This window comes from Aphis gossypii, chromosome 1, assembly GCF_020184175.1.
Source record: "Aphis gossypii isolate Hap1 chromosome 1, ASM2018417v2, whole genome shotgun sequence".
In the NCBI taxonomy this organism is placed as follows: Eukaryota; Metazoa; Arthropoda; class Insecta; order Hemiptera; family Aphididae; genus Aphis; species Aphis gossypii.
Genome location: NC_065530.1, coordinates 846998 through 861175, shown reverse-complemented (window position 1 = coordinate 861175; position 14178 = coordinate 846998). Strand labels below are relative to the sequence as shown.

General features: G+C 24.3%; 1 protein-coding gene across 1 annotated transcript; it reads right to left on the bottom strand.

Moving 5' to 3' along the window:
* Positions 1–216: 216 nt before the first annotated feature.
* On the bottom strand, positions 217–4874 carry LOC114120862 (intraflagellar transport protein 46 homolog). The gene is made up of 7 exons (XM_027982930.2): positions 4552–4874; positions 3631–3746; positions 2876–2947; positions 1703–1931; positions 943–1052; positions 681–799; positions 217–487 (listed from the first exon to the last, which is right to left on the bottom strand). Exons 1-7 carry the CDS (start codon positions 4675–4677, stop codon positions 360–362), a joined length of 900 nt encoding a protein of 299 aa, XP_027838731.1. The 5' UTR covers positions 4678–4874; the 3' UTR covers positions 217–359.
* Between the last annotated feature and the right edge of the window lie 9304 nt (positions 4875–14178).

Here is a 14178-nt window from a genome sequence, read left to right as displayed (position 1 = left end):
ATTGATGATTTGCGATTCACATTTTTTTTATGAAGGGGGCGTGATTTTTATACCGATAAAACGTGGTTAAATAACATGTATAGTCGTAATTACAATAAATATTATATTCTTTTATGACGAATGATTATAATAATTTTGTATTATTATCTTAATTTCAATCTTTCAACCGTAAACGTTTAACATTTAGGGCATAGAACTAATAAACTATATACTCGATTGTTTAAAATATATTACTGTTTTATTACACATACAAAATACAAAGTAAATAAGGATAATATAATAAATACATATAATACACTGAATGACCATACCGTAGATTAACAATGTAAATAACACTTTTGTGTTTAGAAGTAATGCGATTAACTGCTATTGTCCGAAGCTAGAACGGTTGTATTTTGAGTCCGAGAGTTCTTGATAGCCAAGTATACGGAAAATAACAGGTGTAGAGACTCAATTTTCGTGTCAGTTTTTGGTATTCCAAAGTAATCTGAAACAGATTTCAATTTTATAAATATTTTTAACACATTTAAAAACATTATATGTTATGGGTCGATATTTCGATTTGATATACATAACTATTATAGTATTAAAATTCACTATTAAGCAATTGAAGTAAATGCATAACAATTATCAATACTTTTTTTTTCTATAATTCGTAAAAATAAAATCGATACACGTACCACAGACTTCATCAATAAGAGTCAATAAATCTGCGTTTTCAAAATCGGGCATATCTTTGTTCTTCTGATCACTTCCGCCCATCCATGGTTCCATTATTGTCTCTACGTCTGGCATTTTTCTGTTAACTCGTAAAAAATCAGTATGCACAATGCAATATATTGCGAATTGCGATATAATATACGAGTAATATAACAAGTACGAATTCCGTCAACTATACTCGTATTATACATAGTCTTATAGAGTATATTTATTGATACTTACTTGGAGTAAAAAAAAGTGGATGTTTTTCCACGGTTCAATTCATTTATGTCACGTATCCACTGGTCAATGACTTTTGGATTTTTTTCTGCGCTCTCCAATTTTTTCACCACCTATGACAAACCCTCAAGTATTATTTGTATTTTTTAATTAGTATAAAATATAAATTATTTTATTATTTCTCACTAATCATAGTCTGTAGCTTACACAATTGCGTCATTATAATCACTTCAATAATTAATTTTATATTCGTTTAATACATCATTTATGGAGTGATCTATTCAACTATACAATATATTTTAGTCTAATTTTACTAAGCCAATTTTTTTTGTTGAAACATAATTATAATTTATATTTATATTATAATTATTATAATACAACATTTTAAATTAACAAAATAAACTTAAATTTTTGTTTAGTGGTTTATTTTTAGGTTTTATAGTGTTTCGAAAAACAACTTATTAGTTTTATGTTACCCTGCAGCAATTATCAAATATTGAATAAATGGTCTTATTAATATTCATTTAATTTTTTGGACAAATGCAGGTGAAAATAGACAAAAGTACTTCACATAAATTATGATCCTCTACTTCGCTACTTATATAGTAAAATAAAATATTTTTTGTATTTGTAAAAATGTAGTCTTTAATGCTTCAAACTACACGTATAAAACAATTTTTTTTAATTATTTAGGTAACTAGTTAAATAAATCACTCTGTTGTTTGTGTATTATATTACTGTGTTAATAATTAACCCCACTCACCAACGACTTGGATGATGACGAACTTGACGCCCGAAGCTGTAGGTTAAGCAGACACGGGTCGCTTTGGTTTAGGCATGGTTCGTCCAAGTACTCTAGACCAAGGCCCGCCTGTATAGAAGGATCAGGCGCAATCACTTTGATAAACGCATCGGCATCACCAACGGCAGGCAAGTAATCCGGTATGAACGGCTGCAACTTAAACTCAAGTTTCGTCTTCTGAGGATAGTACCTACAATGGCACACGTCTACGTGCATATTATACTAGCCAAAATACATGGTGATGATGTCTTATCGAGCTTTTTCTCGACTATAATAATGTATTTGAACACAAAATACAAATTTTTGTATTTGTTTGATTATTAAAATATTTACATAAATTAGATGTAATTGGGTGTTATAGCTGATTTCAAACACTGAGCTTAAAAAACCAATATTTCTAAGTAGGTATAATAATTATGACTTCTTAAAAACGTAATCATTTTTTGTAAAATAATAGTAATAATAATATAATAAAAAAGTAATTTTCAGGGACAAACGTGTTAAAACACTCATCAAGTAATATAGGGGCAATCATAATATTAAATAACGTATTGAGAATTCGATACAGACTGTTTTTAAGAAGAATTTCTCAAGTGTGTGCGTGCAAGTCATGTCGAATAATATGCACGTAATAAGTGATTATTATTGTGTGTGACTGGAGTATAAAAGATATAATCACGATCGTGAACTCACATATAGTCACTGTTATCATTATTGTAATTAACGGGTACCTAACATTTTTCACTAAAAAATAAGTTAAGTAAAGCGATAAAAAATCTGAAAACATAATGAATTTAGTATGAAACTATTACTTGAGATTGATTATTCCACCTTTTTTATTTCTTTTCTTCGATTTTGTATAATACTATACTATAAGGATAATACCTTTTTTTTTCAATTTTTACCTTTTAAAATAAAATTTAAAATATTTTTTTTTTAAATTTAAATAGTCGATATTTTTGAAAATTGGATTGATTTCAAATAAATTTCATTAAGAGTTAAAGTGTATTTTATTTTCAGATATTTTATCATATTTCTAGTATGATCGATACGATGGACAAAACTATTTTCCTTAAATAATATGCTACATGACCACATTAATGATCTTACATAATATTATGATGATCTACTTACATTGATATGTATTTAAATACATCTTTAATATCTTGGGACAAGTGTAGAAGATCAACATCTTTATTGTAATCCCTAGTATACAGAATAAATTTATTTATATTAAAATATAATATATTGTATAATTTACAATATTATGTTAAAATTATACATTCTATAAGAATTTATTTTTCAAGATTAAATAAAAGTGGATGTGATATTATACAACCATATATTAATTATTGTATTCACATATAAATACATATGATTTGTTGACATATATTAGGTAGGTACATGTATTTGAATAATTGTGAAATCATATTCACCATGGTAAAAAATTAAATGCATTATTCATTAAATGCGTTCTGAACATCTGGCAATGTGATTATGAATGAGATCCGTTAATTGGGTCTTACCTGAGACATTTACGAATAAATGAAAAAAAATTGAGAAAAATAAGCAAAAAAATCACTTTAATATGACTTTAAGATAAAATGTTAAGCAAGAAAGGCCACGAGTACCATACTTTATATATTTATATGCATATATGTGTGTGTTTAATATACATAACATAGTATATACAATATGTATATATATATATATATATATGGGATTATAAACCATCAGCAGACAGCAATTGAAAAATGTGTTAGATAAGCCATTTTTCTGTCTGCGAGTATTTCGTAATTATTATTGAATGTATTTAAAAAAAAAAACCATCACGATTATTTCGTTCAAATTAGAATATTATTAAAATTTAATGTCTCACTGGATACTACCTCTGAGCTTCGTGCACGTCAAAACTGTCCGGATCTTCTTTCACGGCCGCATCTACTTCTTCGTAATCTACGGCTCGGAGTCTGGACCTGGACCTCCGACCTGAACCACTGGACATCTATTAAAATAAAACATAATATACTATTTAAATAATGTAAATAAAATAATAAAAATGTATTAACGCATATTAATACGTTTTTTATTATAGATTTAATCCTTCTAAAATAATAATAATTATGGCTAGGTTAAAAGGAAGCGAGAGAAATTAAATTGTATTATACAATTTTTATCAAATATGTAAAATAATATGAAGGTATTATAATACTTCTTGAAAATATATTTTAAGCATAATCAATTTAAAAGTAATATTATTAAACAATACTAAAATATAATAATTTGTGGTATAACCACCTACATAATAATTGTAGTTTTATATTTCTTAGTTAAATACCTAATTTAGAATATTCTCTGAATCAACCTATTATAATAACATTGACTTAATATAATAAAAATTTCATTAATGCAGAATAATAATATAAGAGCTGTTAAATATAACTAAAACCTGCAGGAGAAAATTTTTGAAAAATTATTATCGGATATTACTAAGGATTTAAAAGTTTATTTATGTTAAAACTATATTATCATATTATAGTAATCAACTAGTAACAAATTAACCCCATTCTCATTGATTATAATAGCATTAATATAATTAATGATATTACGTAAATAATTAAAATTGTATTACTACTACTATTATTAGGTACTATTTTAATTTCGATATTATGTTATACTTATGTTCTATAACAAAATAGGAAATTGCTATAACGAAAAAAAAATACAGAGGTAACTTTCTTAATACCACAAATCTTCTTCCTCCAAATATTAGAAATTATAATCACTTAATATATATTTTTAGCTTTTACCAAAAGTTTTCGTTGCTTTGCACTGGGTGTCCTAAGATCTCTGCTGCTATCATTGTCAATACTGCTGTCTGATGATTCACTTTCAACATCCTCGGCATCCTTGACGTCGATCTCTTCATCATACATTTCACTATACAGCGATTCGGAAGTAAATATTTTAATATAGTATATGACGTGTATTCGTTATTATTGAGAATTAATATAAATATTAAATATATATATCGTTATGTATCTCCACATAAAGGCTTTAATATAATATAGTTACACATTATACACGATGTATACTTAATAACTACTGTTTTGGTTTACGGTGACGGTGTTGCCGTTGGTAACTGCACTTAGGTACCAGCTGTTATACCTACGCTGCAGTGGTCGACAATTGATTTTTTGAATTTATAAGACGCACGCATCGCTGAAGCGCTCTAAATTACAATATTATAATATACCTACAATGATATAATATATTAAGTACGTATACAATGATACATATCATTAAAATTTAAATCAACAATTTACATAATATGCAAAAATATTATAAAATTAAAGATGGTTTTAACCCTAATACCCTATACATTTTATTGGTAAGGTAGTATATAATGTACATAGACGTAAGCACGGGTGTTACAGGTATGCTATAGCAACACCTTTATCATGGGCTGCAAAATACTCATAGTTTTCACTAACAATTTTTCTTTTTTCTTGCTTACTATAGTTAGTAGTTACAATTTACAAAACGTTTAGCATTGTAATTAAAATTGACTTTAAGTCTTATAACTACATTTTTTACTATGAATTGCTATCATACAATTATTTTTAATATCATTAAATGTATTACTTTTATTTTTGTCATAACTTTCAGAAAAAATTGTTCTGATCGTATTTTTTTTATAATCAAAGCATAACATGTATTGACGTATTGTATAAAATAAATTATATTTTTGTATCATTCAAATAAATTTTCAAGACTGAAAAAAAAGTGCTGTTATTATACCTAATAATATGTGAAGGATCTTTTCTTAAACACAGCAGCACCTATCACTAAATCTTAAGCACGCATATGGTAGTGTAATGGTTATGTCCTTAAAATGTATCCAAAATAATAATACAGTTTCACAGTAAATATTCTAGAAAATAAACCAGTGGCTTGGTGCAAGAAGAGCCAATGTCTGATGTCATAACAAAATATTGGTGGAAAATGTAGTTTTATAATAGGACAATTAAAAAATATATATTGAAACAATAATTTATGGATTTTACATTAAAATTTTGAAATAACTATGACAATTAATTTTTTTTCTATTCTTAATTAAATAAAACTTCTTATAAATAAAACCTAGTATGGGTGAAAAACTAATAATTAAAATGCACACTTTTAATAGTACCTCATCGTAAGATACATCGTATCTTGTTTTTAAATTAAATTTTATGTAATATTAGTAACTACTATTATAGTTATACTTTATTGATTGATTTCAAAAGCAAATATTGAGACTCAAAAAAATACAATAACGAAAATTTTGAAATAAATATAATATTAACTATATTATTTACGTATATATATACAGATATATGTTTTAACGATATACCTACGTCTATCGAGTATCGACTTACGTAATATCAAAATACCGCTTAAGTATGTACTGAGTTGATTATACTGCAAGACATTGACTGTTCTAACACTTTAAGTTGTCAAGTAATTTAATTTAATATTGATGACATTAGTCAAATAATCTCAAGACTTAAATTAGTCCAATTGTAACCTTTTTACACCAAGCTACATAAATATTATGTATGTTTATAAATACATAAAAATAAAAAACGTGCATCTAAATATATATATAATACTATTATCAAAATGTTATAAATTGTAAATACATTTAGACATTTAAGACTCATGAACCATCTAATAGGTATTATTGGTATTAATAATCATTACCACGTGTACCTATTATGTTCAGATATAGACAATACGCATATGATGCTTTAAGAAACATAATACTTATGCAGTAAAAATTTGAAAATAAGAAAAAATATGTAATTTATTGAATAAAATACAATCATAATAACTATTCTAACTTAAAATAATTATTATTTCCAATCATAATAGTTTTCATTTATTTTATTTTTTTATTGGATGAGCTACAAATGGCTTTTTTACCTTATACAACAATATTAATATTATAATTCAGATTATTGTATTAGATACTTAGATCAGACGCTGTCGTTCGTCGCATTGATTGCAAGTTGAAAATGGATTTTCTCCTCTTATCCAGCAAACTTATCAGTTATCTGTACCGCACTGGTGAATCGAAAAAACGTATTCTCAAACTAATAACTATCGTATACAGCCGGAAAAAACGGACGTACAGATTATATACGGTTTGTAGGGAGATGGGATTAAGGAAATAAAATGTATAGTATCCAATTTTTAAAGTAGCGTCGATAAGAGAGAAAGTCATAATAACGTTTTTAATATTGCTTTACAGATAATAGCTTATCATGGATTATATAAACAAACCACTAAACTGTAAACTATCAAACAAACCCCAAATATATATAAAATAAATTAAATTGTGTTCACGTCATGGAAAATTAACTACCTATACCGAAACAGCTGTATAGTGTATAATTTTATAATGTACTATTTTCTCATTGGATAAATTAATTTTATGTAAAAAGTTATTTTAATATTTGTTAAGAACTTATTATCTTTAATTTAAGTTGATTTTTATTAGTTAGTAAATAAACTAATGTATATGGTATCATGTTTTTATCAGTCAATGTTTATATAACTTTTGGTATTTCACAAATGTATTATAAAATAAAATATTATGAGAATAAAAAAATAAAAATATTAAAATACTTAAATAATATAAAGTATTCTAGACTTTAAAATAATAATAACAATTTAAATATATTAAATTATTAAAATCTAACTTAATTATTGATTTATTTTAATAAAAATAATAAATTAAGATTTACAAAACTTTTTAATAACATTTAAAATATTATTTTCTTGATACTAATGAATATTGACAAAAATGAATATACATTAAAAAACTACAATAATAATTTATAATAGTATTACAAGTTAAATTATTATCAAATGAAATTTTAAAGTACTATAATAAAGTGCTACAAAAACTTCAAATTAGTAATCTATAAATGTTTTATTTGTAGAACAACATTAAATAGATACTTTAAATTATAATTATATTATTTTGTATTATTATTAGCACATTATGTATTATTATTATTAATAATGAGTACTAGTGATATGTTTACAGGAACACACAATATAGGATACGCATAGCACATTTGTATATTTAGTAGTAAAATAAAAATACTGACGGAGCAAAATTAAAACTTTAAAATATTAATAAAACGTTATCAACACAGTCAATCACGTGCGGCGTTATGCTATTTATGTTGCATTCTCTTTGATAAAAGGATACTTTATATAAGTGGATAAAAAAACCACTAAAACCTAAAAATTACTGTAAAATAAATATAAAAACGATTAACAAATAAATAATTGTTAAATTAAATTTACGATTTATAAAAATAATAGTAAAATTTACTATACTATTTTGTATTATAATAATATAATATAACTAATACATTATATCCTTGAATATTACATCTACTAAAACTAAATTATATATTTGGTTAACGTCTTGAAGTATAAATGCTTAATTCAATAACAACTAAAAATAATAATAATAAATTAAGTATTATAATTTTGATAAAAATACATAATATTCAATACTTTAGAAAATCAATCATAAGTAAATAATAACATTACAATTGAAACATCAAAAGTATTATATTTATTTGTGTATTATAAAATATTAAAATAATTAAATACACTTCATGTATTTCAATAATGTAATTATAAATGTATTAAATACATTTTTAAACGCAAAAAAAATCACTTAAATCGGATAAAAATAATCATTTTAAGTAATGTTTTATTATAGTAATATGTGTATTGTAATATTACAACTTAAATAATTTAAAAATTAATAGTAATACGTCATATAAAAAATTTTCAGTGTAGGTAAATACTTTGATGGTTTGAACGTGTTATTTAATGATAAAAAATAATTTCAATGTTTTATACATACTTGAATAAAATAAATGATTACGCTATTAATACCGTTGTATTCAAATAGACACAATAAATTGCCTATACAATACTCCTTAAAGATTTAAAAACTGAAAACATCAATGATTATTTTTTTTGCGCCTTTATTGCTTTAAAATACAAATTATATTTTTTTTTTAATTCTAAAAAAGTTATTACAATTTACAACTGTTTTATTATATTTTTTTATTAAATGATGTAATTATAATTATTTTACTGTATAATATTGGAATATTTAACAGTTATAATATTATATAGCACTATCATTATATTATATAATTGGAACACTGCAGATATAATTTAATATTTATATTAATATATTTGTAAGTTACGCTTTATTAAAAATGAAACAGGTCCATATAAACATGTAGAAAGAAGTATAGTAAATAGAGAACAATGTCTATTCTAAAAATACATTATAATATATCATATTATACAAAGTAATAATATTATTATATTAAATAAGACAAACTCAAAAAAATTTCATGATATCGGTATTCGGGATTTAACTAATGTCTAATTTGGTAAGCCACATAAAAATAAACGAACCCTCCTAAACTTTACACACTAATCATTCCATTTATTCTATGTAAATAGTTAAAATTTACAACATAAACAAAATAATTCCTCTTTACAATACTACTTATGTCCATCTAGATTCTATAAAAGTTGTATTCAATTGTAAGTTGTAGCCAAACAAATCTAACACAAAAAAAATACAAATTTTCCACTCCATTATCCTCTGTTTAATCAAAAATGCCCTACTATATGTATCAAACCACACCCACCAAACAAACTTAAAAATAAAGTAGAAGAACCTGCCAAAATCACATTTAAATGTTTCCGCTTTAGACTCATGAATCACTCAAATCCGTTAGTTTCTTTTCTTGATTCTGACAATCCTACACATAGAATGAAAACATAAAATGAAAAAATATTTTCGATTATTTTCTAGGGCATTATTTGATTGTTTTTAGGGCATCAAATCTGGGTTCTAATTATTAATATATGAATAATTTGTCGTGATTATTATCATAATATTTATGTGGTTATTAATATTCATATAGTATGACAAAAAAAGGGAACTCATAAAAAACCACATTGTATTGGAAAGCCAAAGCCACAATTCAACTGCTCGGACCAAACACTTAAATGATAAAATGTATAAATATGAACTGCTTATTGAGGTACCCACGCTAATGATCTTATAATAATAATAATGATTAATGTGTCAACAGCGACAAGGAATAAAAAAAGAAGATAAATTACCTATTTATTGGTATAAGTACTTATAATAATTATTTTCAACAGACGATAGGTTTTGGTCAGCATGTATATTGTATATGGATATAGATCATGTGTAGGTATTTGAATATATATTTTTTAAATTAATAATTAAATAATACCATTAAAATAGAAAATCAATACAAAACACTAGGTATTATAGGTATAATTGTTTCCTCCCATTTTTATACACATACGACTCACGTAGATGTATTCAAATGTGTGAAACTAAGTTTTAATGTTTGTAATCAGAATTAACATCTTTTATTTTCACTGCATGTTGTTAATAATAATAATACTCTGTTATTATGAAAGTTTTGTCACTTTTTTGATGTATAATGTATGCTCTATGTATCTTGCTATTTGCGAGTAAGACTAGGTATATGCAATTTAAGTAATCAAACCTACAAACATTTGCTAAAAGTGATTTCTTTTATACAAGATTACTTTAGTAATTTTTATCACTTATGTCTAAATACGCCTATATATATATAGTATATGGGAATATAAATTAAAAACAATATACAATAACATTAAAAAAAATTTCGTAATAATAATATATCGTGAAGAATTATGTTTCTATTTTTAATATATTATTTAGTTATCTAATACACGTGTACATCAATACATTACAGTATTAAACATTGTACATCTATATAATATATAAGTAGCCAAATTAAGCATTGACTAGTGATTTCAAGAATACTTTCAAGTAAAAAATTATTTTACCAATAATTGACTAGCTTGCTTTAACTTAGTATGTGTCTGTTGTTGGACAAGTCTTGAAAAACAATTATGTACCTACTACCTATTGTAAAATAATATATATTATAAATAATAACTGCATGTATAAGTAATTAAATTATACTCATATTTATGCTACTCTTTTGTCACAGCAAATATATATGTGCCAACATACATCAAGAGGTTTATGGATACCACTAGTAGTTTTTACCCTACATTTTTTTTTAAATATTTTTTTTTATAGATTTAAGTGCTTGAATTTACTTTTTGATCCAAAATAATTACCGAAATAATAATATTTGAAATATCATAAAATAATACTTACAAGTTACAAGTGAAACATTTGAACTTATTGTTATTACAAAATTTGTAACTATAATCATTTACTTTTATCTGATCCGCAGTTTAATTTTGTTGATGTGACAAATTATATAACTAATAATATAGTCTTTTTTTGTATAACTTATTTATTAAAGTTAAAATAAGAAAATCTAATATGATAGTAAAAATAACAAACATTTTAGAAATGTTGCTAATTACTAACAATTTATTAAACTGTAATTATTTTGAGATTATTAAAAAATATTTACCTTAAAGTACATATGAAAAAAATAAATAATTATTTAGCTTGTTGAATTTAATTCAGAGAAGTTAATTTTCACAACTGTGGACGGATGAAAAAAGAAACGCATCGGCCAACTAAGTAATATAGAAGGATTAAATAACGTTCGCGAAACAGGTTATAATTATAATGTCAAATTTATTATACATGAAGTTAACTCCACTTCATGTTAGTCTGACAACTTTATAAAAAGTCCATTAAACTTAACTCAAACTGAATAATATAAAATAAACTGAATATTTTGCATTTCATACAGGGATATGTACTTGTTATAGGCACCTAATGAATAACATTTTTAATTTTTCCAATAAATGAAATACAAATAAAATGGATAAACTACATGGTAATATGATGTAAAGTACTCAAAAATAAATATAATATTTATAATGACCTTAAAAAGACACTTTTTTTTACTTACAGAAACAATAAGGGCCAAAAATCTGTCATAAGTGTTTCAAGATTTTGACTATTATTAAATCATGACCTGATGATATAACATATACCCCTAATTTAAAACTAAAATAAATTTAAAAATGTATAAACACTACAGTACTACACTATAATAATTATTGATTATTAATCTAACAATAAATATGGTTTTTTAATTAAGTTTTGCACATTATATCTTTGTCCTATAACTAAATAAATGTATACTAAATTTATACATACTTCTATACATGAATAATGTTTTAAAATGCTATATTTTAAATACTTTATATTTGCTTTGACTTACAAAAAATCGGACGTAAAAAGTAGGGAATTCAATGATATACAATGGTATACAATGATATACCTACTAATATAATTTTCATTGTACAATTTAGCTTAATAAAAATAAAAATAGTAGTAGTATTTATTTTTCACATTAAAAAAGTTTTAATAATAACATAATTATTATATAATAAAATAATAAATGAATCATAGGTATCCTAATGATGTTTACTAAATATTTCACATAAACATAAACCATAACTGTATTGCTGTTGAGTGTTAGATTAGCATTACAAAACAGGTTTGCCGTATGTTTTATTAAAAAAAATGTGTGAATAGAAAGATTAAACTAAAACCAGCAAAAATACATAGTGTAATATTCAACTAATGTACACGCATAGACGGGATCTTATAATAAACATATAATTATTGTTCTTCAGGCAGCATTGTTATAAAAATCGTGTATACAAAAATATCTATTATTAATATTAACACCTAATAAAATGATGGCATTTTATAAAGTGTGTCATTTCGATTTGCTGTTATAGATTTTCATGACATTGTACACTTATAGGCACTTCAATTGTTACAAATATAGACGCTTCTAATATGGCCAAATGGTGAATAGTATGATAATAGTAAAACTGTAATGTCATCTTGCGCCAATAAATATCTAAGTAGAGTATCAACGTTTTTGAGTTTGACTGCTTTCTTTTTATACTTCTTATAAATGTTCTATCTAAGTGGTAAATAATTAATTGGAAGCTTGGGGGCTAAATGATTTTCATTTTATTTTTAAAAGTTTTATTATTGTTACTTGATGAAAAATACAATTATAATGTACAATTTTAAATTGTAATATGTTAAATTTTTTTAGATTTGTTATATGGTAAGGTTATTATAAACTATAGTTAGTTGTAATTACAAACTTCAGCATGAAAGCAATATAAATTGTAGAAGAAAATCTTACTTAATACTTGATTTTTAGTTTTTCTAATTATCTTTTATTTTAAACGATATCAAAAATATAATACTTACAGACGTTAAACAATTTGAAAAAATTAATTTTGATACTTAACAATTATAATTAATATATTTACACTTAATACTATTAATAAATAATAAATAAATATATTATTGTTATGGAAAATAAACAATTGTATAACCTAAATACCAGATAGTTAAATATCTGTTAAACAATACTAAAACTCTATATCAGTCTGATGATTTATAAGTATATATGATATTGTTTCATAAATACGAGTAGGTACCTACATTTATAATGTACTATTAAAGATTAGATATCATTGATATTTATTTAGAAATTACGATATTATAGTATCTTTATTTTACGTATTGTATATTTGTATCTATACACCATATACGTTTAAAATAAAAATATATAGGTAGTATATAAAAAAATAGTTATAGTTTGGTTTGGGCGTATATGGTAATCAATTAATTTAATTTTAAAATCGATCGTATCTGCGATTATACGGGTTTTCACGCCTAAACCTGAAATCTTGCAGTACACATATCTAGTTAAAAATTCTAATAAAAGTTTCTGCTTGTTTTAAACTACCTATATACTATGTGTAGCTAGCCCACAAGTCCCACACATAATAAAGTATACACGCCCTATTTTAGTCGTGTATATCGAAAGCGCTCATTTTAATCCGGTTTCTCGGTACATACAACAATAGTAACTATTATCATGATTATCAACACACCAATGCCACACTTAACTACGGCGGTGTACTTCAGGGTAAATGGAATTCTTGTAGCACGATTTCTGAAAAGGAAATACATTATTAAGTTTGGCAAAATCTTTTGAAGCAGAAGTCTACTAAAGTGTTGTCTCTATGCAGTGTTTGCCATTTTAACTTCCCGCAAATTATATATTTTTTTTAAATAAGTTCAAAACATCAACGATAAAGATCATTAGTAAGAGTGAATTAAAATATATATCTAGTTTTATAATACAATTTTACAGTTATTCTAATTAAGAACTTCAATATTAGTGTATTGGTGTCTGAGTTAGGTTGAAGTGCTGTATCCATAGTGTTGAAAATTTTGAAATCAAAGAGGACATCTGTGTACTGTTAGCATTCTGTAAGTA

What these genes read in the sequence shown, in the direction of transcription:
- LOC114120862 (XM_027982930.2), bottom strand. Translation starts at nt 4,677, where the DNA reads ATGTATGATGAAGAGATCGACGTCAAGGATGCCGAGGATGTTGAAAGT. An exon ending in CAAAGCAACGAAAACTTTTG is followed by an intron (nt 3,747 to 4,551) that starts GTAAAAGCTAAA and finishes TTATTTTAATAG; the next exon opens with ATGTCCAGTGGTTCAGGTCG. An exon ending in GACGTGCACGAAGCTCAGAG is followed by an intron (nt 2,948 to 3,630) that starts GTAGTATCCAGT and finishes TCTGTATACTAG; the next exon opens with GGATTACAATAAAGATGTTG.